The sequence below is a fragment of the Alligator mississippiensis genome, chromosome 8 (assembly GCF_030867095.1).
Source record: "Alligator mississippiensis isolate rAllMis1 chromosome 8, rAllMis1, whole genome shotgun sequence".
Lineage (NCBI taxonomy): Eukaryota > Metazoa > Chordata > Crocodylia > Alligatoridae > Alligator > Alligator mississippiensis.
The window spans coordinates 34,912,461-34,938,608 of NC_081831.1; the positions used below are offsets into that span (position 1 = coordinate 34,912,461).

The window sequence follows — 26,148 nt, forward strand, 5'->3', positions numbered from 1 at the left end:
ATGATTTCTGAAATGTACAGGGCTGAGAGTAGCACATGGGTGTTGCCACTCTGGGTGGTTGGCAATTGCGGCTGATGGTGGTGGGTGGCGAGGTGGTGGCGAGCTCTTACTTTTCTGCCTTTTTAGGACCAAATTTCCCAGCATTCCCAAGCTGCCAGGGTTTGGAACAGTTTCCATGGGGATGCATCAGTGGGTCTGCTTCCTCCCTGCCCACATTCCACCGTGAATCTGTTTGTTTAGTGCAACATGTGGCTTGTGGAGGGGTGTTGTGAAATGCTGTTGAGATGGTGGTTCGCTGTTGGGCTTGGGGTGGAATAGGCCCTCCCCTCCGCATAGTCCTAAGACTCCTCCAGGCTTTTCACTCGCTCTGAAACCCGCCCCTCCCTCCCAGCCAGCCAACAAGAGGTATATTTAACCCTTCCACGCATGGGACACCAGGTGCCAGTGTGTGATGAGCCACCCCCCACCGTGCAAACCACTACCAGCCTTGAAACAACAAACCCCTACCTACCCCAATCCACATCCCCCACCCTGCCTTGCTCATCCTCCCCTCTACCCCTGTCTGCCACCATCCCCTGCACACCCCTCCAGACAGACACAGATGTTTATGTTTTAAAGATGTTTATGTTGTAAATTGTAAAAGAATTTATTGTAATCAAAAGAAAGGATAAGCACTGCTAGTAGTTGTCAGCAATATGTGCTGCCAGGCAATCCCGCAAAAAGGCCACCCGACCAGCTTCTCCTTGAGGCTATCTCCTTGGTCCCTGTGCTGCTGCCCAGCCACATCTGTGTCTGGCCACTGCCTGTCATACTTCTTCAGCCCACAAATCACTGAAAACCTCTCCGCGGGTCTCACAGATGTTTTGGAGCATGCAGGCTGCCACTATAAAGGCCATAATATTTTCTGGCTCCAGCTGAAGCCTGCATGTAAGCGCCCTCCATCGTCCTTTCAATCACCTGAAGGCACATTCAGTGGCCATCCTGCTCAGATGGGAGTTGAAAACCAGCTTCTGTGGGTCCGTGACGTTCCCTTCATAAGGTTTCATGAGCCAGGGCTTTAGGGGGTAGGCAGTATCTGCTAATATAAGCAGGGGAATGGCAACACCACAGATCACTGTCTCGTGGGCTCCAGGTGCACAGTGTCCTTTCTCCACGAGGCCAGGGAGAGGAGAGTTCCTAACACGCACATGTCATACACACTGCCAGCCCACTCAATAAAAATGTTCGTGAACCAGCTGTAGTCCACCATGACTTGCAGGATCATGGAGGCAAATCCTTTCCTGTTTGTGAAAGACCTCCCGCTCCCTGAAGGGGACTGCACTGGGATGTGAGTGCTGTAACCGCATGGCATTGAGGGCATCTATGGACTCCCTGTAGATTCCCCAGGCAAATAAATTTGTTTGCAGCGATGTCCTGCAGCAGCTGACATACCTCGTGAGTCACCACCCTGGCCATGCAGGGAGCCATGCCGAACTATGTAGTAGAGGCCGGAGGCTCCTCCCTAGGCCCCTGTTGCCCCATGACTGGGGCCTCATCACTCTGCTTATGGCTGGGCAAAAAATTTCCTTCCTAGCTCCCTGTTGCTCCATGGCGGGGGCCTCTTATCACCCTGCTTCTTGCTGGGAAAAAAAGTCCTTCCCTCTGTAGGTCCCTGTTGCCCCATGGCTGGGGCCTCTTAGCAGCCTGCTTCTTGGTAGGGAAATATTCTATCCCTCCCATTTTGTGGCCAGCAACAGTTCAAAAATTACAATATGTAAGGGAGGTAATGAGGATATCCACAGCCCCCGTGATGGGCTAAAAACAATTATAATGATACAAACCTGACTGCCAGGTCCAGATGCTAGCTGACATTTCCTCTGTGGACAGGTTATACTGAAATTATACACTGCAACCTTCCCGGAAGCACCTGTTGGAGACAAACTATTGAGCTAGAAGGACTCTGGTTTGATCCCCTTTCTGGCATTTCCTGTGCACTCATAAGCCCTGGGTCAGGCTGTATTCCTGGAATTGAACAGTCTATGCTGATGGCTCAGGGTGAGATGATTTCCCCTTGAGTGAAGTTTTTGCAGGTTGCCAGCTCGATGTCAAAAAGTACCTGTATTCCTCTGGTTGCCTGGGCTTTTTAAAACACTATTGCAATAATGCTGCATATAAAAGGAAGAAGAATGCAGCCAACCCTACTCCGTTCTCCTGACAAACTGAGAAATTCTTCACTCCAAATAGTCTCATCCGTGCCAAAGGCTTGTAGGCAGTAGCGTAGCAACAGGAGGGGAGGGGGCCATGGCCCCCAGGTGCTGGCCTGTGGGGGAGGTGCCGGCTGGGCTGAGAGGCCGCAGCGCCTCCCACGTTTGGTGTGCGGCCGACCCACCCAGCAGGTTGGGCGTTTGTTTACCTGTTACAGCCGGCAGGTCCGGCCACCGCCCCTCCCCCGGCACCCGGTGTGCCCCAGCATCAGTTTCCCTGTGGAAGTGCCGGGGGGCGGTGAGGGGTGCCACGCCCTGCTCGGATCGTCCCCGGGGGGGTGCATATGCAAACATTGGGCCCCAGGTGCCAGAGCCCCACGGTACGCCACTGCTTGTAGGATTCTGGGTTTTTCAATTGAAAAAGGAAGCCATTATTCATCAGCATGCTTTCAGTCAGGCAGGAGAGCTTCTCTGGGCTGACTTGCTCGATTTTCCATACTGAAATGAGGAGTGTAGTTTAGCTTGTTGGGAAGTACAGGAGACATGTGAGGTGATTTCTCTCTAGTGCGCTGTGCTCTCCCCAGTCCTGGCTCTCCCACCAGTGTTATGCACGCACAGGATGCTATGAGCAGCTGAACTTAACTCTGTCCCTTCTTCAGGATAGGCATGCAAGGTTCAGCACTATTGGAAGGGGATAAAAGTGAGAGGTATGTTGCTGCGTGCACTTCTCCCTTGGCATTGGGGTTTCTATCTCATACCCCTTTTCTTCATTCCTAAGTAAACCACCCCAGAAGTATTACATGGGACACCAGCCTTAGAAATAAGCAGGGATCCTGGTTTTCTCTGTTTAAAAATCCTAAATGATCTGATTTTTAACAAAATGGCAAATCCACATTTTTCCATGATTAAAATGAAACACCATATATATATATATATATATATATATATATATAGGCATCCATTGAATACACTGTTTTATTGATGTATTTACCATTTTAAAGCAATATGGAAGTCTGCCAGTGCCTCAATCACTTTAATAAATTCTAAATACCTATACATTTTGGCATTTGATTTGGGCTTTTTTATTATACAAAATCAGAGCTCCCCCTGACCCCTTCGCTCACCAGAACGTGGATCCACCTGTGGCTGCCCCCCCGCCCCCCCACCCTGCTTTGTGGCACTGAGCTGCCCTCATATGCTGGTGCTCTGGCCGTTCCATTGCCCCTCGCTCCCAAGCCACAGCCCCCTGCTCTGCTGGTGCCCCTCACTCCTGACCTACAGCCCCCCGCCCTACTGGTGCCCCCCACTCAGGACCCACAGCCCCCTGATCCTGTTGGTCCCCTTCACAACCCACCCACAGCCCCTTGGCCCTGCCAGTGCCCCTCACTCTGCACCCACAGACCCCTGTTACCCCCAGCCCTGCCAGAGGGGGTCATCAGGCTTTAGGGCCCCCCACCCTGCTGCTGACCCACGGGGGCCTCCACAGCCCAATGGGCAGGACCCAACATACTAGGGTAGAGCAGAGTGGGGCAGCTCCGTCACGCTCCCTAGCCAGGCCCTGTGGCTGCACATTCCTGCCCCGGCCCCAGACCCTAAGTCCCATGCATCGCCCCAGCTGGGCAGTGTCCCCAACCCCAGCCCTGCCCAACTCCCTCCCTCCCTTACTATGGGGCCCTCAATCCCCCCCACTCCAGACTTACCTGCAGGGTCCTGTAGATGCTGCTCCCCATGCTGCCTGGTTGCCACATGCATGTGTGAACGTGCACATGCACATGACGCCCCCTGCCTGATCGCCCTCCTCCTGCTCCCCACAGCCCCTTATAGGCTGGAAATTTGCCAGCCGGCAAGGGGAAACCTGCCATTTCCTGCGTGTTTCTCCTTTAAAGGAGAAAATTTGTGTTTTTCTCCTTAAAAAGAGAAATCCACATTTTTCCACATTTGTCCATGGTGAATGGAAAACCCAGAACCCTGCAAATAAGCCACATTGTACATGGTTTGAGCCTAACTGGATCCAAAAGGCATTTTCAATATATACATGATAATATTCCTGGCAAGGTGTAAGGTCACCAGTAGGGTCACTTGAAGCATTAAAAATCATACATTAGAAAAGAGTCTGGAGAGTGACTAAAGATCGTGCTATATTTAACAATAAATATTGGCCTCTTTTTTTGCCTTTTAGCTTCCAGGCTGTTGGGCTACACTTCAGTCAGTTTTTAAGCTTTTCTTTGTAAGTGAAAGGGCTAAAAGTTTTTTCTTTCTTATAAAAAAAGAAAGAAATTAAAGCATTAGATAACTTCAGGAGCAGGTGCTTGAAAAAAATCAAACCCTGGGTGTTTTGGCAGCACTGACTTGAAGCTGATCGTGTCACACTTCCTGTCAGAAGCCCAGAGGGAGCTGCCTCCACCTGCAGTGCATTCCAGTGCAGCTGCTCCCAGTGCAGTAATCTCCCCTACTTCTCTTCCCCTCTTTTCAGGTTATGATCATGATTTTCCTTTTTTTCCTTAGGTTACACCTGGCTTCCTGTGCCATATTTTGCAGGCTATCATTGTGTTGCTGTCTATGACACAATGTCCCCATAATACTGGCCTGTCACTGTAACAGTAAGAGTTGCTATGCACAGGAACTTAAGGTATACATCATGGAGACCACATGAGAAAGCACTCGTAGTCTGAATCCATCCCCAGGTACAGCAAGATGTTGACCAGTGGTTCTCAACCTTTTCGGACTTGGGTACCCCTTGGAAAATGCCAGCTTAATTTTTACTTTTTTTTTGACTGCTGAAAAATAATACAACAATTTTTCTCCTGAATAAAACCTCAGAAAAATGACAACAGGTCAGAATGTTTTCAACCATATGGATTCCTATTCACAATCTCTGAGTTATCTTGTGAATCATATTTGCATACCTAACAGTGCTAACATTGTGTGGTATTCCATAGTACTCTTGAAAAGATCTCAAGGCATCCTAGCTGAGAATCATTGATGTAGGTTGGCTGCCCTGATGCTACTTAAAAGTGTGCCTATTCCTTAATGGAACTTGCACTTGATTCTAGCTGAGCAGCATACCTGCATGTTACATGTATGTTGGAAAGATTCAATTATGTACACCACCTTTAATCACCCATGTCTCGTGGAAATTTTTCATTAGGTACCTTATATTCCCATTTGCTCCTATAGACGGAGCTTCTTGGCTAGACTACATCTCCCAGGAGGAAGCATGGTTTTCTGTCTTAGCACGGGGAAGTGATACATCACGGTAGTCTTGCAGCCAGAGTACATCATAAGGAAACAAAGTCCAATGGGATAGCTTCACCCAAAAGGAAGAATGAGGGTGTGAGGGACCTAAACTAGTATTTCCAAATGGAACTATTTCCATTTTTTAGCCCAAACCTAACAACTCTTCATTTTTGAGCACTGAGAAAAAAAGGAAATGTGGCTTTACATGAAAAACAGACAATATGTGGGGGAAAAAAGCATCGTTGAAAACCCAATTTTCAGCCTCCCCCAAGAAAGGGTTTAGATGGAAATTTTTTTACCAGTTCTAGTTACATCTAGGGGATTTAGATGTGTAACTCCTATTAACTTCACCAAGAGCTGTACATCTAAATTTCTTCTCCCCTTTTGCACAGCCTAGCCCTGATATTTGTTTTGGAATAAAAATAGATGCAAAGGGACTAAGAAATTTTCAGCATCTCCTACATTTTATTATCTTGGATAATAAAATACAAGTCACACTTGTAAATGCAGGAATGTTCACATTCCTCAGGTGTAAGTTTGGCTCAGAATGTCCTGAACCACCCTTAGTTTTCTCCTTCTTTCTTCCTCCTTTTTTGAAATGACCAGTTCTAGCACTGGTGTAGCTCTTTTCATGACTCTATTGCTCTTCAGCCTCAAGTCATTGCCTGTGACCTCTCTGCCTATGAAGCAGCCATAGCTAGAATGACTGAGTGATCAAGACCACTGCTCTTCATTCTGAATGTGTAGGCCAAACTCTGTCCTTTGGTTATATAGACTCAATGAAGTCAATGAAGTTCCACAAGGTGCAAATCAGGGTCCCCGTCTCTCAAAACAAATTCTTTTTAAATAACATGCTGTCACATATGCATGTCTTTAAATAAGGTCTGATCCTGCAAGATGCTGGATTCCTCCTGGTTGCCAAAGCATGTTGAGGATATCAGCAGATAGCAAGTTGGCCTCTCAGGGAAAGGATGCAGAAAGGATTCTGTGGTTGTGAAAGTCATCTCCTCAGTATGGCAGGGTTTTATCAGTTTGGGAGTGAGGGGAGTTCTTTGGCCCAGTCCTTCCCCTCAGACATGGTATTTTTTCAGCAGTTCACTTTGCCACTGTCGCTTTCTGTTGGGAAAGGAGATGGGGATCTTGATTTTCCTGAAGTCCTCAATGCACTTTCCCAGCTCAGACTCTAGTGCCCTGCGCTCCTCACTTACTGGTAGCACCTTGGAGCAGTTCTCCACCCCATTCTCCTTGATGTTTGAATGGTCACTATTCCTCATCTGCCCCATCTGCTTTACCTCTTCCACATTTTTTAGGGTCTTGGAGAAATCCAAAGTGTTAGGCCGAGGTGGGCATTCCTCTGGGGCTTCCAGCTGTGGCAAGGAAGCTGTTGAGCTGGGTTCACCAGTCTCTACCAGGGGAACTTTGTCAGCAAGGTTTGATCTAGGGGCCAGAGCTAGGTCAGGTCCACAATGGCTGTCCATGCTGGAGGCTGGAAATTCACAAGTGCTGTTCATGCCAGATGAGTCCATGCAGGTCACTAGGGTTTGGTTCAGTTCTTCTGTTGCCACAGAGATGCCGCCTGCTGCTACAGAGGTGTCTACTGAGGGAGAAAACAGAAGTCCATGTTAGGATATTTGAGTCCTCTATACCTAAAAGATTGCAAGGCATGTAATATGCCAAAGATAGTTCTCCTCAAAACCTCAGAGTGAAAGTGGTGAGGGCTACGGCAGTCAGCAGAGAACCTAGCCTGTTTCTCTTCACCTGGAACCTGTTTTAATGGCATTTTAGGGCAGTAACGTGGGAAAGGAATATGACACAAGTGCTTATGGTTCTTTAGCTGTATTAGATTTTGCCCTTTTAGAAAGGATCATCACTTCATTCTTACCCCCCATATCTTTAATTTCTCTGTCTAGCAATCAAGGAGAATGTTACCAGAAGGGGAGCCTCACTACCATCTCCATCTACATAACCCTACTGCTGCCCAGACTACAGTTCAGAAATAACTGCTTTCATTCAAATAACAAACAGGTGGACACTATGGTGTTCAGCAATCACTTCTAGCTAAGCGACTCTTAACTCCTTTGAAGTCAGTAGCCAAGCTCCACCAATAACCTTTACAAGAACAGGAGATTAGAGAAGTCAGTGGGCACATCTACACAAGATGCTTAATGCACAGTACATTAATTCTACTTCACATTAGTTCATCATGGCAAAAGCTGTGCTAATGCACAGTAAAATTAGTCTGCTGTGCATTAAGCATCACAAAAAAATTGTGCACCTTTGGTACTGTGCAGTAGAACCAGCTACTGCACATTTAGTTAGTACCTCATATTAGAGGTACTAAATTTAATGCACAGTAGCAACAGCGTATTAATGTACATGTAGATGCACCCAGTGTGTATCATAACATTTCAGAGAGACCTAGACAAATTGGAGGATTGGATCAAGAGAAATCTCATGGGATTCAATAAGGACAAATGCAAAGTCCTGCACTTAGGAAAGAACAATCCCATGCACTGCTACAAGCTGGGGAATCACTGGCTAGGGAGCAGCTCCGTAGAAAAGGACCTGAGGGTTACAACAAACAATAAGTTAAATATGAGCCAACAGTGTGCCCTTGGGCATGTGTAGATAAAATGGGGGCCCTAAATTGAAGTGGTGGGTTTTAAAAAACACTGCTTCACTTTAAGGCTGATTAAACCCCCATGTTGTGCATACACCCCACTGACTTACCTGCCTAGCTGGTGGGGAGGGAAGAGCGATCTGCCGGCAGGCGGAGCAATCCCTGGGTTGCAGGGGGAGGGGCTGGTGCTTCCCTTCATGGCAGTGGTGGCCCCCCAACAGGCGGCACTCACCTGCAGGCACCTGGCTCGGATGGTCCTGGTGGGGGGCAGGCACCGCGGCTGCGGAGGGAAGCATCAGGACCCTGTGTAGCTCAGGCAGGCTCCAGGGGGGAGGAAAAAAAAAATCAGGCTCGCTGCTTTTCTTGGGCAGAGCCTGCTTTCCCAAGCTGTTGCCAAGAAGGCTAATGGTATACTGGACTGCATTGGTAGGATTGTTGGCAGAAGATCAAGGGAAGTGATATTTCCCTCTGTTCAGTGTTGGTGAGGCCACATCTGGTGTACTGTGTTCAGTTTTGGGCCCCCACTGCAGAAGGAATATGGACAACAAAAATGGTGAAGAGGCTGGGGCATATGACTCCCAAGGAGAGGCTGAGGGAACTTGACTTATTTAGTCTGGAGAAGAGAAGCCTAAGGAGGGATTTAATAGCAGCCTTCAACCGCCTGAAGGGGGGTTCCAAGGAGAATGGAGCGACTGATCTCAGTGGTGGCAGATGACAGAACAAGCAGCAATGGTCTCAAGTTGCAGCAAGGGAAGTTTAGCTTAGGTATTAGGAACAACTTTCTCACTAGGAGGGTAGTAAAACACTGGAACAGGTTACCCAGGAAGTTTGTGGAATCTCCATCCTTGTAGGTTTTTAAGACCTGACTAGACAAAGCCGTGACTGGTATGATCTAGTTGGGGGTGGTCCTGGTTTAAGCAGGAGGTCAGAAACATAGAAAGGGTTGGAAGGGACCTCAGGAGGTCATCTAGTCCAACCCCTTGCTCAAAGCAGGACCTTCCAAGCTCCCTTCCAACCCTATTTTTCTATGATTCTATGATTCTATATATGGGCTTGGCTGTTTTCCATTTCCTATGCAACTCATAAAACCTCACACAATTGAATCTCTTAAGGATAATTTGCAGAGCTGGGCTCAGCTCTTGTTTTGAAACAGGACTGTGGTTAGAAAGCTGAGCCCTGTTAATAAATCCTTCTGCAAACCTGAACTAAAATATTGGAAAACCTGGGGCTGAGCTGTGGGTTGGGGTGGATATCATGTAGAGCAGCAGTTGGCAAAGTATTCTAGCAGTGAACTAGAATGGCTCGGCCTGGGTCCAAAGAAGGCTGGCCCTAGGACCCAGCTGTGGCTGTCCCCATCACTTCTCCCCAGCTATGGCATTGGCAAAGCCCCCTACTGCTGAAACACCACCCAAGTCCCCTGTTGCTGGAACACCAGCAAGGCCCCCTGGCTTTGCAGGCCAGATCCTTTGGCTCCATGGAAAAGACACTGGTTTCATATAATTTTGGGAGCTGAACATGCTGGAACAGAGCTTAGCTGTGTGATGATTTAAATGAGCAACCCAGAGAAATGGAATCTAGAGAGTGAAGAACGAGTTATACCATCTCCGACAGGACTAGCTGTTCAGTTTCAAACAGCCTCCAGACAGTCACTGTTCACTTTTGTTTGTTAAAATTATTGGAAAAGAAGCAGTGACTACACTGGAAACAACCACTATGTTTCAATTACTAGCCCTAGGAACAAATCAAACAATAAGAGATACTAATGGAAAGTGATACAAAACCATTTAACAAAGGTCAGCCTTAATCCCTCACCTTGGCTTGGGGAAGAACTGCAGTCTTTGACTGATCCCTGTGCCCAGCCATGGAGAGATTGATTACAGGGCTACTCTCCTAAACTCATCTGATTGCTGCAGACTTTTAAAAGTTATCTTGTCAAGGCAGCAGCATCCTTGAGGTTCTCTTATGAGTAGAACACCCCTCCCCCCCAAACCGCTGGCAAAACATCTGTAGCTGGGAGGAAACATTTTCCCAGCACGCATGTATCCAGCCCAATTGCATGCCAGTGTGTGCCTGAAACATTACGGATAGGAGGCAACTATGAAAAACAAGGCAGTTCCACTTGCATGCTTCTAAAGAAGTTGCTGCTGTGTGACCATCTCAAATTCGGAGACACAAAGGGGAATCCTATAGATTAGTGAGAGCTGAATAGACAGTGAGATGAGCAATTTATGCAGAGCAATGGCTTTCTAAAGTCATATGTTTTGTTTTAGCTGCAGCATTACCAATTATAGCTGGTAGAAAGCTTTCAAAAAAACCTTTGGGGGCTGGCCATTTCTCAAAGTTAGAATTTTAAAAAGCATTTTCTTTAAAAAAAAAAAAAACCTTTTCCTATTATTTTATTGTTTTTTCTTTGAAATGTTTTTTATGTTACTATCCTGTTATTTTGCTGTATTTTACATTGCTTTGCATCTTGTTGATCAGATTAGTCTCATGGAAGATATTTTTTTCCAAAATGGGAAGCCTTCCCCTTGTTAATAATGTTGAATAGTTATAGAGCATATAGCATCAATAACTCTTTAAAAAATCTGTATAGTTTTTCCCATTTTGTAGATGTAGAAACTGAGGTACAGGGACCCAACAGACCTTGGTCGACCCAACAGGGTCTGTTACAGGTCTGTTGGTCAACCCAACAGACCTGTAACAAAGCTGGAACTAGAACCTACATTTTCTTGTTCTTATTCTTGTTCAATAGACCTTATTGCCTTCAATCAGAAAACTGTTGTATCCAAAGATCAAAATAATTGACTAATAAACTCCAGCTGCACATTCTGAAAACAAACAATGAAGAGTATTGAAAAATTCAGTGAGATGAAGAATGCTTTTAATTTTTTTTAAATCCCTATGGAGTTTATTCCTATTTAAAACACCTCTGCTAGGAGCAATTGTAATGAAGGCTATGTAGATAGCTCCATTTTAAGCCTTCCTCCTGAGTTAGAAAATTTCAAGGTGAATTTGCTTTTCCCCAAAACCTTTTGTGAGGTAACAGAGTTCTTGGTTATGTTTCAGTCTCTCTCTCTTTTTTTAACGTGACATTTACTTGTCAGTGGCAGCACTAAAATGACTGAAGGTAGAAAGTTGAAATTGATAGTGGAAATATCCATGACTAAAAAGTGCCCTTGAAAATTGCAAATCTCTCCAGGAAGTTCAGTGTATGTATCTTATTCCCAAATTCTTTGGCTGGCGTAGTTCAAAGTCTGTCTATCTAAGTACGTGGACAGCCCTATTCAGCATAACCAATGTTTTACAGTTAACTAAGTAATATTCTCCAATTGAGGAGCATCTTTGCACAAATGTGGAGCAAAAGCTCAGGGATTTACAAGTCACATAAGAGGCATGAAGCTGAAGTGGGAAGAGAAGTCTCCTGAATCCTAATCTAAAGCTGTAGTTATTAGGCCAATTAAGGCCAACCTTTTTGGTCAAAGTACCACAAGGTAAGTCCCTCACCTTCCATGAGTGCCACTTTGATCCCCTTCTCCTCTTGGATCTATTGCTCTGCTCTTTACTCCTTTCCTTGCACTCTCTGCTCAATCTGTCACTGTGCTTTCTGCTCCTTGCCCTGTCTGAAACAGCATTCCCCGCTCCTCCCTGATCTGCTGCATGCCAAACACAAAGTTTTTCATGCCACTTATAGCACTTGTGCTGTGGGTTGACCATCCCTGCACTAGAGACTATATAAAATAGTATGTAGCACTCATACAATACTTTTTACCCACAGATCTCAAAATACATTATCAAGAAAGGTCAGTATTATTGCTCTCTTATTGAGGCAGAGAAACAGAGGCAAAATGCTGCAGATCACCTACTACCAGAACTGAACATAGAAACCAGGTCTTCTCAGGCTCAGGCTCATGCTGCTCTCTAGTAAGCAACCTTGACACCTTGTCTTGTGGGTTCAGGGAAGGATGAGCTGGGAGTAAAGAAGCATCAGACACCAACCATCAGGTTTACACAGTCCACCCAGTTCAAAGCTGTCTGCCCTTCTGCTGAGTGCCTCATCATCATTTTCATATCTCCCGGGGGAGAGGTTACTGACTTCTGAGCCTGTAGAAAAACAATTCACAGCACAATTCACTGTCATTAATCAGAAGTAATGCCCATCCATTTAGAAGGTGGGAAGGGTGGGTTTTCCCAGGGTTCACAGGGGGTGTCAGTTTGCAGAGCCGGGCAGGCCACAGGCCCCCTGGGAGCTCTACCAATTCACTTCAGTCCTCGGAGGTATCAAGAGTAAACAAAAACTCCCTCCTGGAGTTGGACTCCACTCAGTATTGCAGGGGTGGGCAATTATTTTGGGCGGAGGGCCGCTTACTGAGTTTTGGCAAGCCATTGAGGGCTGCATGATAGGCAGCCAGGGGCAGATAAATATACATTTTCTAAATTTTTAGGGGCCCCGCGGGCCAGATAGAATGGCCTGGCAGGCTGCATCTTGCCCACCCCTGCAGGATTGACTGTTGTTCCCTGTTGCTCTCTCTACTCCTTCACAATCCAACCTGCCCAGAACTGCCTCTTTGGATGTGTGTGGATGCAAAATAACCTCATTCCTGGAAGAAGAAAAAAAAAAGCATGAGCAAATGTGCTCTGTAGAGTTGAAACATGCCTCCAAAAGGGAATGTTGGATGTTTTGAAACACAGACAAGAATCTCCCTAGGGAATGTCATTGCTTCTCTCTTGCTTAGTAAAGAAATTTTCTACCACAACAAAAGAGCTGGGACCAAAAGTTCTGTTCATTTTCAATAGGACTAGCTCCCCCCCCGCCCCCCACTCTGCAGTCTAATAAGTGCTTTTGAAAATCTCCCTCTACAGCTGCATTTCCTGGGAAAGGGTTACATCATTGTATTATACTTAGTAGGATCCTGCTCTTCAATACACTGCAACAAACTTCATATTGCAGTATCCATCTTTGCTAAATAATTTTTCCCTAGATGTGTATACACTCAGGGGCCAAAATCTCAGCTAGTGTAACTCTACTGACCTGGGCACAGCTCTGTGGATTTGCACCCAGCAGAGGTCTGGACTCCTATGCTCTCACAGTTCAAGCCATGCACATGCAGATCTTCAGTGTGAGGTGAACAATGCCATCTCTGGCTGCCTGAGAGGCTTTGCATTTAGAAGCAGGAAGATGCTAATGCTTTGCCTTTGAAATGCCTTAGCTCAGTACACTCCTGTTAGCTCAGTAATAGCACATATATATCAGCTTAGCCTTATTTCATCCTGTTTGCTGAGGGCATGTCCTCCCTCCACCCATCCACCCTGGCCCTTATGCCAGTGTCTGTAGAAATTATCTGCACTCAGCAAGATGTGTAGACTTTAACAGCTCTTTGCTCTCTCTGTCCAGCTGGTGTCATGACGCCCTCCTCCTGGGCATCATGACACTAGCCAACAACTCAGTTGGTCTAATAAAAGATATCATATCTACTCAAAGAATCTTGCCTGTCTATGTCCTTAGACCAACACAGCTACAACTAAAAACCTAGCTCCTCCTGGGCAAATGTCCCACATGATTCACATAGAGAAGAGCTCCCTTGAACTGGCAAGTATTTCCTGCATATAATACAGTACCAGGTAGAGCTAAAAGGGTGCAGAGACTGTTGTGTTCAGAACTGATTCACAGTTTTTTCCAGCAGGGGGCCCACATTTGATCATGCAGCCTGTAGTATACACTCTCACAGAATACTGAATTGCTAGACATCTCAGGCTAGTGATCCATCTAGTTCAATATCTGGTCTGTGCTGGATGTTTCAATGAAAGATGCAGAAACCAGAAGTGAGATATTACAAGAGAAATGTCTTCTGAACTCTTCACAGTCAGAGGCTGAGTGAGCCTTCATCTTCCCACTTCATGTCAGCAATTCCTATAACAGAGAAATTACCTAGAGACTGGCCAGAATTAAAATTTAAGATTCAAGAACCCTCAGGCATTAGGGCAGTTCAGATGCAATCCCAGCTACATGTATCAAGGCTGTCTCCTTGCTGGTTTGAGTTAAACAAGAGACCCCCAGCATCCTGGCATGCTCTCTGGGCTGGCAGGGGTTCTCTGCTCCACAGCAGGGCTGGCTCCCCAGCCCAAGCAGGAACAGGCAGGGGCAGGAATCTGGCCAGAGAAGGGTTTAATTCCCCCCTCCCTGTGCCACCGGCAGGGACCCAAGCTCAGTCTACCGGTTGCTCCCCTTCCTTCTGCAGCACTAGGCACCATGGCCCCTAAGGCAGATGGGGGCAGAGAGGAGAGTTAGTTTCCCCTGCACACCCACCCCCAGCTGGGCCTGCCCGCCCTCGCCACGGCACTCACTCCCTGCCCAGAATAGGCCCCGGCTGGCCCCTGGCACCACAGCAGGGTCTGCACAGCCTCTCAGCCTGTGCTTGGGGCCAGTGGCTGAATAAGCCCCCTCCTGCCCTGAGCACAGAGAGGCTGCTTGCACTGCTGCTGCCATTCTGTGTTCAGGGCTAGCTCCCTCCCAGCAGGAAGGGGCTTATTCAGCCACTGGCCCTGAGCACAGGGTGGCAGTGGCCAGGCTGGGCAGACCCTGCTGTGATGCCAGCGGCTGCATACGTCCCCTGCTGTTGGGAGCACAGAGACACTGCTTGCACCACGGCGGTGCCTGCCCAGCCCGGCCGCTGCCACCTCTCTATCCCAGCAGGAGAGGTCTTATTTAGCCACTGGCTTCTGGCACCTCAGTGGGGTCTGCCCTGCCTGCCCGCAGGTGAAACTTGGGGGTGGGGTGAACAATGGGCTGCAAGTTAACCCCTCCAGGACTGCAAGTGCTCAGGGCTAGTGGCTGAATAAGCCCCCTCTTACTGGGAGGTAGCTTGCCCCAAACACAGAACCAGTGGTGGGGGCCAGGCCCTGCCCCCGCCACTGCCCCCACCCGGCAGCTGGAGCAGCAAGTGGCTTCCCAGAGTGCGAGCCCCTTCCCAGCAGGGGCTGCGCTCTGGGGCTGGCAGAGCTGCTGTGGAGTGCAGTGGTGCTGTGGGGGGCTTGCAGGGCTCTGGCCCGCTCCAGCCCTTGGTGCTGCTGCATGCAGCCCACCGCAGCTATGCTGGCCCCGCAGCACAGCCCTTCACTGGGAAGGGGCTCACGCTCCCCCACATTATGACAGGGGCTGCTGCCCCCTCCCGGTGCAGTGGCGGGGATGGGGCATGGCCAGGCGGGGCCCTGGAGGGCAGGGACAGGGGTTATTTCTCCTCCCTCTGGTCTCTGGTGAAGGGACAGCCAGGGGGCCTATTCTGGGCAGGGAGTGACTGCCACAGTGACAGCAGGCAGACCTGGCTGCCAGAAGGGGTACAGGGGAAACTAACTCTCCTCCCTGCCCCCTCTGCCTCAGGGGCTGTGGTGCCCCGCTACTGCAGCAGCGAGGGGGGAGCACCAAGCCGACGTGGCTCTGGTCCCTGCCAGTGACACCCCTCCCTGGCCTCGTCAGCCCAGGTTAACCACACATCTCCTACAGCTTCCCTGCAGCCAAGGCATGCTCTAGCACCTCCCAGCACCTGGCCTGAGCAACTGCAGGCATGTGCCTGGATTGCCTCAGTCTAGAGAGCATGTTTGTCCTGTTACAAACTGTTTCAGCCTAGGCAGGTTAAACTAACCTGCAAAGGCTGAATGAATTCAGGCTCTGGCTTTTTAAATGTCTGTCCCTAGATTTACTGTATAGTCATGCAGCTTTTAACATAAGAGTGCTCTGCTCTCAGCTAATTTGTATTATCTACAAACAGTAAATAGTATTTAGCCTTCTCCTGAAAACATCTCACAGGCCAATTGCTCAATCAGAACAAGTTCCTAGTGTATAGCCTGAATTTTTCATCCCTTGCTGTTTTGAAGCCATTGCTGCTTGTCCTCTCATTCTATTTTGGTGTGACAGCTGGAGTGCATAAATGACATTTATTAAGCAGCCCCTGTGTGTCATTGTTTGTAGGAATCCTGCCATGCAGAATTAATGTGCTGGTACAGTGCATAGCCTCTGACTATCCCAGCCTCTTTTATCTTTTTGGCCATCTTATTGCAGAGTGTTTTGGTTGAAGATGAATTAAATGTGGGCAGGGAGACCCTGTCTTTCACTGGTAGGTTTATACTATTTTGTGTACCCCACTGTATCTGTGCTTTCAGCTGCAGACATTTCACAGGATCTTAGATATGGGAACAAACCTCAATGGCTCCAACCTATTCTTGGGGCCTCAGCAATATACTTTGAAAGCATCAAGGTATGGGAGAGGAAAACAACATTTCTAGTCTGAGGATGTTTGTAACCCCTTTAAGAGGCAGCTGTGTGTATTTGGCTTCTCCAGGGACAGACATTCAAAAAGCTTGAGCCTGAATTCATTTAATCTTTGCAGTTAATCTAACCTGTATAGACTAAACCGATTTGCAAGTGAATAGCCATTCACTTTTGATTCTGGAAAGGCAGGCACATGCCTACAGTGGCTCAGGCTAGACACTGGGAGGTGCTAGGGCAGTCCTCCCTTCTCTTCCTCAGCAGCCTCACAGTTGGAGGGAAGCTGACACGGTGGGGTGGGAGCATAGCCAGGCCCCCTGGCAGGTGGCTAAATATGATTGTGGAGTGGTTTAAACCCCCATCCTGGCTGGTAGGAACCCCAGCCGGGGTGTGCCTGGAGGGGGAGAGGGGAAACAGCCCTTGCTAGGCTTATCTCTGAGGCCAGACACTGGCTCAAGCAGCACCTCAGGTAAAGGGGGCAGGAGGGGATTAAACTCCCCTGTCTCCCCTCTTGGTCATGAGGACCCCAGCCGGGATCTGTCTGGCTTTCCCCCTGCTCACTGCTCGCATGACGGGGGCCTGGCCAGAGCCGGTTGTCATGACCTTGTCACCCACACAGGACTGTGGCTGGGGATGGCCTGTGGGCACTGCTGAGAGCAGACACAGAGAGACCAGCCCAGGCTGGGCTGCGGGTGCTAGGCCCATCCTAGTGGGTTGCAGTTTGGGCTGGGGGCATGGGGGCTGCGCAACCAGATTGGTCCTGGCTCCCTGCCCCCAGGCCAGGTGGGGCTGTCATGGAGCCGCAGCCAGTTGGGAAGGGCCTCGCTCCAGGATCTCTGGAGCAGACAGAACAACCCAGCCCAGGGTTGCAAAGCATGCTGGGATGCTGGGGGATTCTGGTTTAACTTAAACCAGGAAGGGGTCTGGGATAGAAATTGCATAAACTGGGTTGACCCAAATTAGTTAAGTCTGATACTACATTCAACCAGGTTTATCTTAAACCAGTTTGGGCCATTTTGAAACTGGTTTATATGCACTGAACTTCTGTTCTGTTGCAGGTTTAAACCAGTTTCTGGTTGGTTAAATCAGTTTATGTGTTAGTTCTGTCCCTGGTGTCCCAGCACATAGCAATGAACCTGAAGAGTACACAAAAAGGATCCTCAGATGAAAGCATTGTCAACCACTTGTAGGCAGAGGCTGCTTCTTCACCAGGACCTTTGCTTTTCCTCCATTCCAGAGCCCATGTTATCTCTCCCAAGAGGCACTCCAGCCAACACAGTTCCATCCCACCTAGGTTTGTCAGCTGTGTGCTTCACAGCGCCACATGCTATTATTCTCCTCCTGACTCACTCATGCATCTGAGTCCCCACCAACTCAAGGGCTGTCTAAAAGGAAGCACCCATTCTTAACCCATCCTTTGGGGAGCTAGACCAGGGGAGCAGTGTCCTCTCTGTATTATCATGGAAGAAGCCTGGCTTTGACTTAAAGCGTCCTGCTGCCATTTTGAAGCACATGGATACTGAATACATGAGATGTTATGGGTGCTTTAATTAGAGCAGCTCCCAAGAGTGTTCTAATTAAAGTGCCCCCCCACCCCAGAGCACAGGTAAAGATACCCACTATGGCTTGTCTCCAATTAGTTAATTAAGCTTCTATGAACTTGAGGGATGCACTCCCATGTTAAGTACAGACAGTCAAAAAAGCCTGAGGCTGTATTGATTTAATTTTTGCAGGTTAGTCTAAGCTACATAGCTTGAACTGTTAAGCAAATTAACTTTTAATTTTAGAAATGCAGCCATATGCCTGCAGTGGCCCAAGCCTAGGGTGACCACCTTTTCAAAAGGGAAAGGCAGGACACATGCCTGCCTTTCATCCTCCCCCCCGCCCACTTCCGCTGGCAGTGGCACAGCCGTACCAGAGCCAAGCAGAGCAGGGGGGTGGATGGGGCTGCCAACTGCAGGCTCAGGGATCCCTGCCCTGCTGTCTTTCTCCTGGAAGCCTCACACTGACCATGCACACTCCCTGCATGCCTGGCAGCAGCAGGGGGCACAACCCCATGCCACCACCACCCCCACTGCTACTGGGTGGGCAGGGGGCACTTCACCATGGTGATGCAGCCAACATGGAGCCCCCAGGGGCAAGGAAGCAAGTCGGGGAGCCCTGAGCCCACAGCAGGCACCCTGCATCTGCTCCTGCCAGACAAATCTGGGGTAGCACATGTCCCCCATGCCTCCTGCCCTCTGGACAAGCCACCTGTGGCTCCATCCTGCTCCATGCTACAGTTCCATGCACCGCTCTGGCTGGACTGTGCTCCCAGCCCCTGCCCCACTCCCTCCCTTGCTGTGAGAGCCTCCATCTGCCCCCATTGTATCCCTTCCCCCTCATACACTTACCTGCAGGAAGTTGCTCTCCACGTTGCTCAGCTGCATCCCCAGCCACGTGACCCCTATGTCCCACTCCCGGCAGCCCCTTGCAGCCAAGCCTGCAAGGGGAAACCTGCCATTTCCTGAGGATTCCTGCACAACACTGCAAATCCAGGACAAATGCTGTCCCAGAGTCATGCAGCCTGGCATCGGGACTTCAGGTTCCCATCCCGGGAACCTTCCCAATTAGGGATGGGTGTCCTTCCCAATTAGGGATGGGAGGTCCCACTCAATTACGGATGAGTTGTCACCCTACCCACCATGCTGTAGTGGGGTCGCTAAAGCATGTCTCTCTGCTTGGCTGGAGCAGACAGCTTGGGTCAAAGCTAGCCTGCTCACCCTCCTTGGGGGGCACTGCAGGTCAGGTGCAAAGTGTCCTGGGAAGTTGAGGGACTGTGAGTTAACTTGGAGGGGAATGTTTATGATTTAGCCTGGGCTGATCCATACAGATCCTGCTGCCTGGGAAGTGCCTAGCATACATGATTTTCAGTACTTATATCTGCCTGTGGTGTCCATGAGGAAGTCACCCAGAGTTTGCAAACCTATATTTGATTCTGCTTCAGCAACTGCTGACAGTGACTTACCCCTGTTGCCTCGTCTGGGAGGGAAAAGGCTATGTGTAAATGTATAGCTTCAAGTACATCTCCTTCAAGCAGCTCCCTGCCACATTTCTGAAAGCCTCAGTAAAGCTGGTGATGCCAGCAAAGGCTGTTCGCTAAATCTGGAAGGTAGTTGATGTTGCAGCTGGATTAACTGCCATGGCAACCCCTCTCTGACACCAGGGTGCCAGCACAAGGTTAGGCAAACAACAGAGAGCCTAGAGTTTGAAACTTGTTTGCTATAAGCCAAGACCTAGCAACCTAACAGTGTTTCATCAGCATCAACTTTCCTTGACTTTGCAAGTTATAAAAAAGTCCGGTTTGTATAATAAAGGCTGCAATGCAGCTAACAGTTGGTGAACAAGCTTTCTACTTGCTGCTGTGTCAGTGCACCTCTCTTCTCCTGACCTGCTGCCCCCACTGCTATTCTAGCAAATGATTACCTTCACGCACACCTCTGCTAATGCTCATCAGTCCCTTGGTATTCTAGCCCTAAACTTGTACTAACAGCTCCACCACTCCTGATCTTTAACAGCCCTTTCTGTTTTAACCCCGGCTCTCCCTGGGCCAGCTGGTGTCTGTCCTATGAGAGGCACTCAAAATCTGGTTATTGTACACACAGACAGAAGTGACAATTTTCACCTGATCTGGCACTCTACAGCTGTGACCAAACAAAGTGCATGGCTGCAAAGCACTTTAAATGGGCCCCATCCTGCAACTCTCCAAAGTGAAGCGCCTTCATTAACTTGTGTCTGCACACACCAGAAGCAGGGCTCGGATGATAGCCCAGCCCTTGCTCCTCAGGTTGTTTTCAGAAGGGTGGGGAGGGAGCAGAGGGAGCTCATTCTGGGGGTTGGTCAGCCAGCGCGGGATGGTGGGACAGGTGGATCGGAGTGGATTGGGTGGGGCAGGTGGACCATCAATCCACCCCCGCTCCATGTCAGCACAGCTGGGGAAACCCCAGAACAAACCTCCCTCCCCTGCTTTCTCTCCCTCCCATCCTGTGATAGAAGGGAGCTGGGAGAAGAGGGGCAGAACTAGAGAAAGAGGCTGCTGAGACACAGCCTCTCTCCCTGGATTGACTCCAAATTAAAGCTCAATCCTCCACCCTCCTGACCCAAAATCTAATGTCTCTTGGGTCAGGAAGATCGGTCTCACTCATGGCACTTTCTGTGAAGTGCCATGAATTAGACCCAGGACCTGCACTCCTGGGACTCACAATTGGGCCTGGTACATATATTATAAGAGATTGGAAACTGATCTATACTTGTAACAGAAGTTCAGCACGCAAAACCAGTCTCTACCCATAACAGAACAAAAATTCAGCACACACAGACTTGTTTAAAAATGGCAGAACCCAGTCTAAGATTTGCCCCCTCTGCCCCAAACAAAAGGGTGAATGTGTGTTCTGTTTACAACCAATCTAAACTACACCACTTACAGAAAACTGCATTACTTAGATCGATTCCACCTCAGGCTTTGTGAATGTCTGTACCTAGCCATAGAGGCCAACTTGTACCAAAACTCATTTTACATGCGATGTAAACCAGGCTCCATACACGTCTATACAGTTGAGACAATCAGGTGCTCCCTAGCTGCTCCTAGTCCCCAATGCTGCTTTTAATGGTCAAATCCTGCTCTTGCATCAAATTAAACTAGCCTGATCCTTTGAAAAAACTAGTCTTGCTTACTTAAAATAAGACTACTTGTATTCCCCTGCCACTCAGCAAATCCTTCACTGCCAGTATGAAGCTATGTGGGCTGAACACTCAGGAGCAGCAAAGGGAGAAGCCAGAGGCCAAGCAGCATCTGGTGAAATTAAAATCAGAGAAGAGCTGCCATCAGCAGAGGGGGACAGAAGGCATGTTTTAATTAGCAATCAAGAAAGCAAGGATTGGGTTTCTAGCTTCTGTTGCAAGTCCAGCTGTGTTTCCACCACAGTCCTTTGAGTTCTAGATTGGAAAGGAACAGAGCAAAAATTGTTGATACCTCTGAGGCCCGTCGGGGCACCTGCAAAATACCTGAAATGGAGGAACTGGGAGGTTTTACTGGAGGTGCAGTAGTCATGGCTAGTGGAGCCTTCAGTTCCACACTTAACATTTGCATATTTCCTGTAAACCCAATATATCCTCTGGTCAATGTGTCTTGACCTTATTTCCCTGTTTTATGTGACAAGTTAGTTTGTTCTCAATGCTTTTGGGCTTGTGCCTGATAGCTATGCAAGAGGGTTGTTTGTGCAACTTTAACAATATGTGAGGCACTTGTCTAGGATGGTTTAGACAGGGATGATAGTGCCTTGAGCAGGAGGTTGGACTAGGTGATCTCCTGAAGTCCCTTCCGGTCCTACTTTTCTGCAATTCTGTGATTCTCTGTGTATCACCCATGGCCAGCGCTTGCCATCGCATGCCTGATCCAAAGAGGTTGCAAGTCTGTTTTAGAGCTTTGCATAAGTTTTGGGGGCCCTTATTTGATCCCAGGTTGTGCTTAAAATGGTGGTCATTACTTATCACACCTGCAAAGTACTAACCCAGCCACCTCTGCTTAAAATCAGCAGCAGGATTCTCAATGTACTCTAATGGGGTGGGACCAGACCCTACGTGTGTAGCATTATTGACCTATATTTATGAAACAGTCTCCTTATAACTCACCTGTGGTTGTGTATGCAGTTGTATAACTGCATGCACAAAGGAGCAACTAGGCAGACATTTGATTGTCCTGTGGCCATGATGAGGTATCCAGTTGTGCTAATGCCTCCGTACAGAATGTGTGCTCTCCAGTTTAAAATTTAGAGCTGCTATTGATAATGATTGTTTCATTTTTGCACAGGTATACGGGGGAGGAGTCCTGGTGACGTGAAAGCTTATACATTTAAATGACAAATATGGGGCTGGTGTAAAGCAGCATGTCTCTGTTCTTTTCAATTTACAACATCTGAAGATCCAAGCCATCACCAGTGGTAAAATTAAGAACTCAATCAAGAAAACACTGAGAACCATTGTGGGAACTATTGTATGAACTACACATGGGTCAACACTCTTATAGTGAACAGCAGCAGTTAAACAGTAGTTGAGAGAGAAAACAGGGTAATATCTTCCCTGGATGGGCCTAGAAGGGGTGTGTAGGTAGGAACACATCAATGCCTAGGTTAGAATTTGCCCAGGCCACCAAAGTTAACACCTACTCTTACATAAGAATGTTGCTTGGGGTCATCAGTAACTAGCAGTTGTTAGAACATCTCCAGCAGCATAGAGGCACCAATACCATGGTAAGGTAGTGGCTCAGTGAAGACTATGACCCACTGGGAGAGATCTATGGGCATCTCACTACACAGAATGATCCAGTTGGTAGAGTACAGACATGGGACTTTGAAGATCAGGCTTCAGTTCTCCATTCTGCCACAGACTTCCAGTACGACTTTGGAGAAGCCATCATCATCTCTCCAGGCCTCAGGTTTCTACATGTAAAATGAGGATAACCATACTTGCCTAGCACATGGGGATGTTGTGAAGATAATGATAATCAAAAGATAATAACAGCAATAGAAAGAGGCTCTCAACTGCCATTCTTTGTATCTCCTGTTGGTTAGTGTCAAACATTCATCTGGTTTAGAGGTGCTGCTTAGCTGGCAGAATCACAGCACAGGAGTATCTAATTATGTGAAACTACACCCTCTTGAGAGTTTCCATAAAATAAAACAAATCTCTGTGTCAGACTGGATTTTTCTGCAGATTTCCTCAAAGAGGAAACTGTATTTGTGCAGTGCTACAAGCATAAGAGCATAAGAACAGTCATTAACTGGGTCCATCTTACCCAGTCTCCTGTATCACACAGTGGCAGGGAGTGGATGCTGAAAGGAAGAAAACTGGGTATGACCAAGGTTTTCTCCACTATTCTTCTCTCACTTGCACCTTCCAGCATTTAAAGGTCTAGGAAGTTCTGATTTAGAGATTGTGCCCCTAACACCCATGCTCAATAGCTACTGATGCATCTTTCCTTCAAGAATTTGTCCATTCCCTTTTAGAAACTGGCTAAACTGTTAGCTTCCACAACATCTTGTTGTAATGAGTTCCAGGCTTATTGGCATGGGGATGGGGTAACTGTCAGTGGCGTTCAGCAGACATAACTAGCCTTCCAGAAGCACCACACAAACACCCTTATACCCCTTCCAGTTTAGGAGCTTGGCATGTTTGAGAGCACCACTTTCTCACATAGTAGGTTGGCCATGTAGATAAGTCTTACAGGACCAAGACCTCCCTTTTGATCTAATTAGGATTATGTTTCTCCCCCGGCCTCAGATGATTCACAGGGCCCACTTGGAATTCATTGAGCAAATGACATAAAATATGCACGACTGCCATAAAACTGGAGCCAAATTCTCCAATGATTATAATTTATATCTCATTACTCTTGATGTCCCCCAGTGAACACTGATACTTATAGTCATCATAGTCCAGGCTTATACGATGGTGCTTTTTAGCCATAACTTCCTCCCTTATTGTCTCTTCTCTCAAGGGATCACAGTAGAGATGGTGGGTACTGGTCTTGCATATGTTGTGGTTAATTATAGTGGAGCAAGTTATATTAGAGGGTGGCAGCAATTTGACTCAGGAAGGGAGGAAAATCTTATGCTTTTCCTGCATTAGGTAATATAGCCCAGCATGGCCATTCAAGCCCAGTTCCTTTGTAGATCACTCATGACTACCAACCATTCCCTCTGCTGGTAACACCCTATTCACTATTTTCCCATTCTAGAACACTGTCTGGGATCCATAAATTTCCACACAACTGGTATTGTTTTGATCTCATAATATCTTTTTATGGATGATACATGCAATCCAATCTGATCACTTCAGCACTGAGAAGCAGCAGTAATGTTACTTGGTCTTGGAATATCCATGTGATGGGAAAAAAATACTGAGCCCCTCAGGGCTTGTCAACATTGCTCCCATGCTACATATGGAGCACCATTAGAAAGCATACCCTGGAGAACACTGTCTTCTTGCACCCAGTTAGTGCAAATCAGCTCCCAGAAATTAGGTGCTTTAGAGTGGTCCTGAGTAAACACCCTAGCACTATTGGCAAGATTTCTGTCTCAAGCATGCTTATTAGTATGTGCTCAGGACTAGTCCAGGACAGGTCCTTATCCCCAGGGTTTGGCATGCACTGAGTAGGAGTGAGTGGGTGCTCCCAGCCATAGGAGGGCAAATCTAGAAAGAATCAGCAGCAAATCTAGAGAGAAGTCCTGTCAAGTCTGGTCCCCTTTTTAAAATGACGATGCTGTTCCTAAATACTGGTCTGAAGTTGGTTTGATTTTTCAAGATACTGAGATTCCCTAGGTATGACCCAAGTGCTAGCAGCATCTTTCAGGTAATAGAATAGTATCTATGTGGCCCAAAAAACCCCAAAAAAACGTCTTTGGAGGACTCTCAGAAAGTGCTGACCAATATGCCCAGGCTAAAAGAGGTAAATTTTCATAAGGCCACCAGCAGCACCTGACTGTTTTGTCTGGTTAAGAACTTTCATAATTGAATCACAGTGTGACAAAAGCTTATGCTTTGGAAAAGTTGAACTAATGTTCAACTTAGTAGTGGGTCAGATTCAACCCTATTCGATCAAAGGTGCAGATCCTCAGCTGGAGTAAATCAGAGTAGTTCCACTGAAGCCAATGGAGCCATATGGATTTACAGCAGGAAAGGATTTGGCCCAAGGTATACATGTGTCTCCAAATGTTAATTGTACATTGATTACAAATACCATGGGTGCAATGAAAGTCGAGAGCCTTCATATCTTCATAATGTCATGTGCATATCCTCCCAATGTGACAATATCAGTGTCAACCACCTCATCTTAATCTTTTCCATGGCTTAGCTTTTCCAGTGTATTGTAGAGCTACCCTGGATGTTGTCTGAATACAGTACTGAATAGTTCACTGGTGGTTACTGTGATGATTGGATCAAGTCTGGAAAGACATTCAGGTCATGATGTAGGCCTCACCTTTTTGGGTAGTGATTTCCCTAAGCTTTGGAATAGCCTTGGTAATGTCTTCTTGGAGTGAACCCTGTATAGTTAGCTATGTAGAAGTACAAGTGAGAAGTGGGTAAGTGTCTGGAAGGGCCCACTTCTAAATGGATGTAATAGCACATAGCTCAGGGATAGCTGAGGACATTATTATATTGCAAGATGCATTTTGTAATGTAATTAGTCTCAATGTTGTTATTGCCCTTAAAATGCTAGTTTCTCCTTAGGTATAGGTCACTTCGCTGATTGCAGTATTTCCTAATCTTGCTATAGAGAATGGATAAAGACTGTTGCAGTGACTGGGGGAAGGTGATTTAGTTTTCATGGGCAGATTTTTAGGCCTTTCCATTTTTTCCTTATATCAAGAACACCCACACCCTGCTAGTCAGTCAAAATTTGGTCCAAAGTGTCAAGAATCATTTATCTGTTTGTTCCTGAGGCATGTCAGCTATGGCCCAACTGCAGCCTCAAAATCAGGTTTAACAAGATTATTAAGAAACAGATTTTGCATATTTAAAACTTAAGCAGTAAATTGTTTGTAACTGATTTAAACAAAACAAAAAGGGGGTTTCTCGATCTGTCCCAAGCCCAGGCTGTGACACAGTACAAGGATGTAATGCCTCATAGGGTTATATGTACTGGAGATGAATGCCTAACAGTTGGATTTATGTTTTTCTAGCTACCCCTTCAGTGAGCTAAGAGCTAGGCAAATCATGCAAAACACTGTTCATAATTTATTGTTTTTTAAATTCCTAGCTAACTTTCAAGGTGACCATGTCCATGTCCCTTTTTTGAATCTCCCATCGTT

The 26,148-nt window shown here is 47.4% G+C and overlaps 1 protein-coding gene across 3 annotated transcripts in view; it reads right to left on the bottom strand.

Annotated features, from left to right (window-relative positions):
* Window positions 1-5,871: 5,871 nt before the first annotated feature.
* LOC106738039 (BTB/POZ domain-containing protein KCTD8) overlaps window positions 5,872-26,148 on the bottom strand; it is a 62,926-nt gene continuing 42,649 nt past the window's right edge. For 2 of the 3 annotated variants that reach the window (XM_019481884.2, XM_059732620.1), the window contains 2 exons: window positions 12,037-12,141; window positions 5,872-7,017 (listed from right to left, as the gene is read on the bottom strand). In XM_019481884.2, the coding sequence (XP_019337429.1) occupies window positions 6,491-7,017; window positions 12,037-12,141 (632 nt within the window). In that variant the 3' untranslated portion in view covers window positions 5,872-6,490. The remainder of the gene's footprint in view (window positions 7,018-12,036; window positions 12,142-26,148) is intronic. The other variant, XM_019481885.2, reaches the window with a different exon arrangement.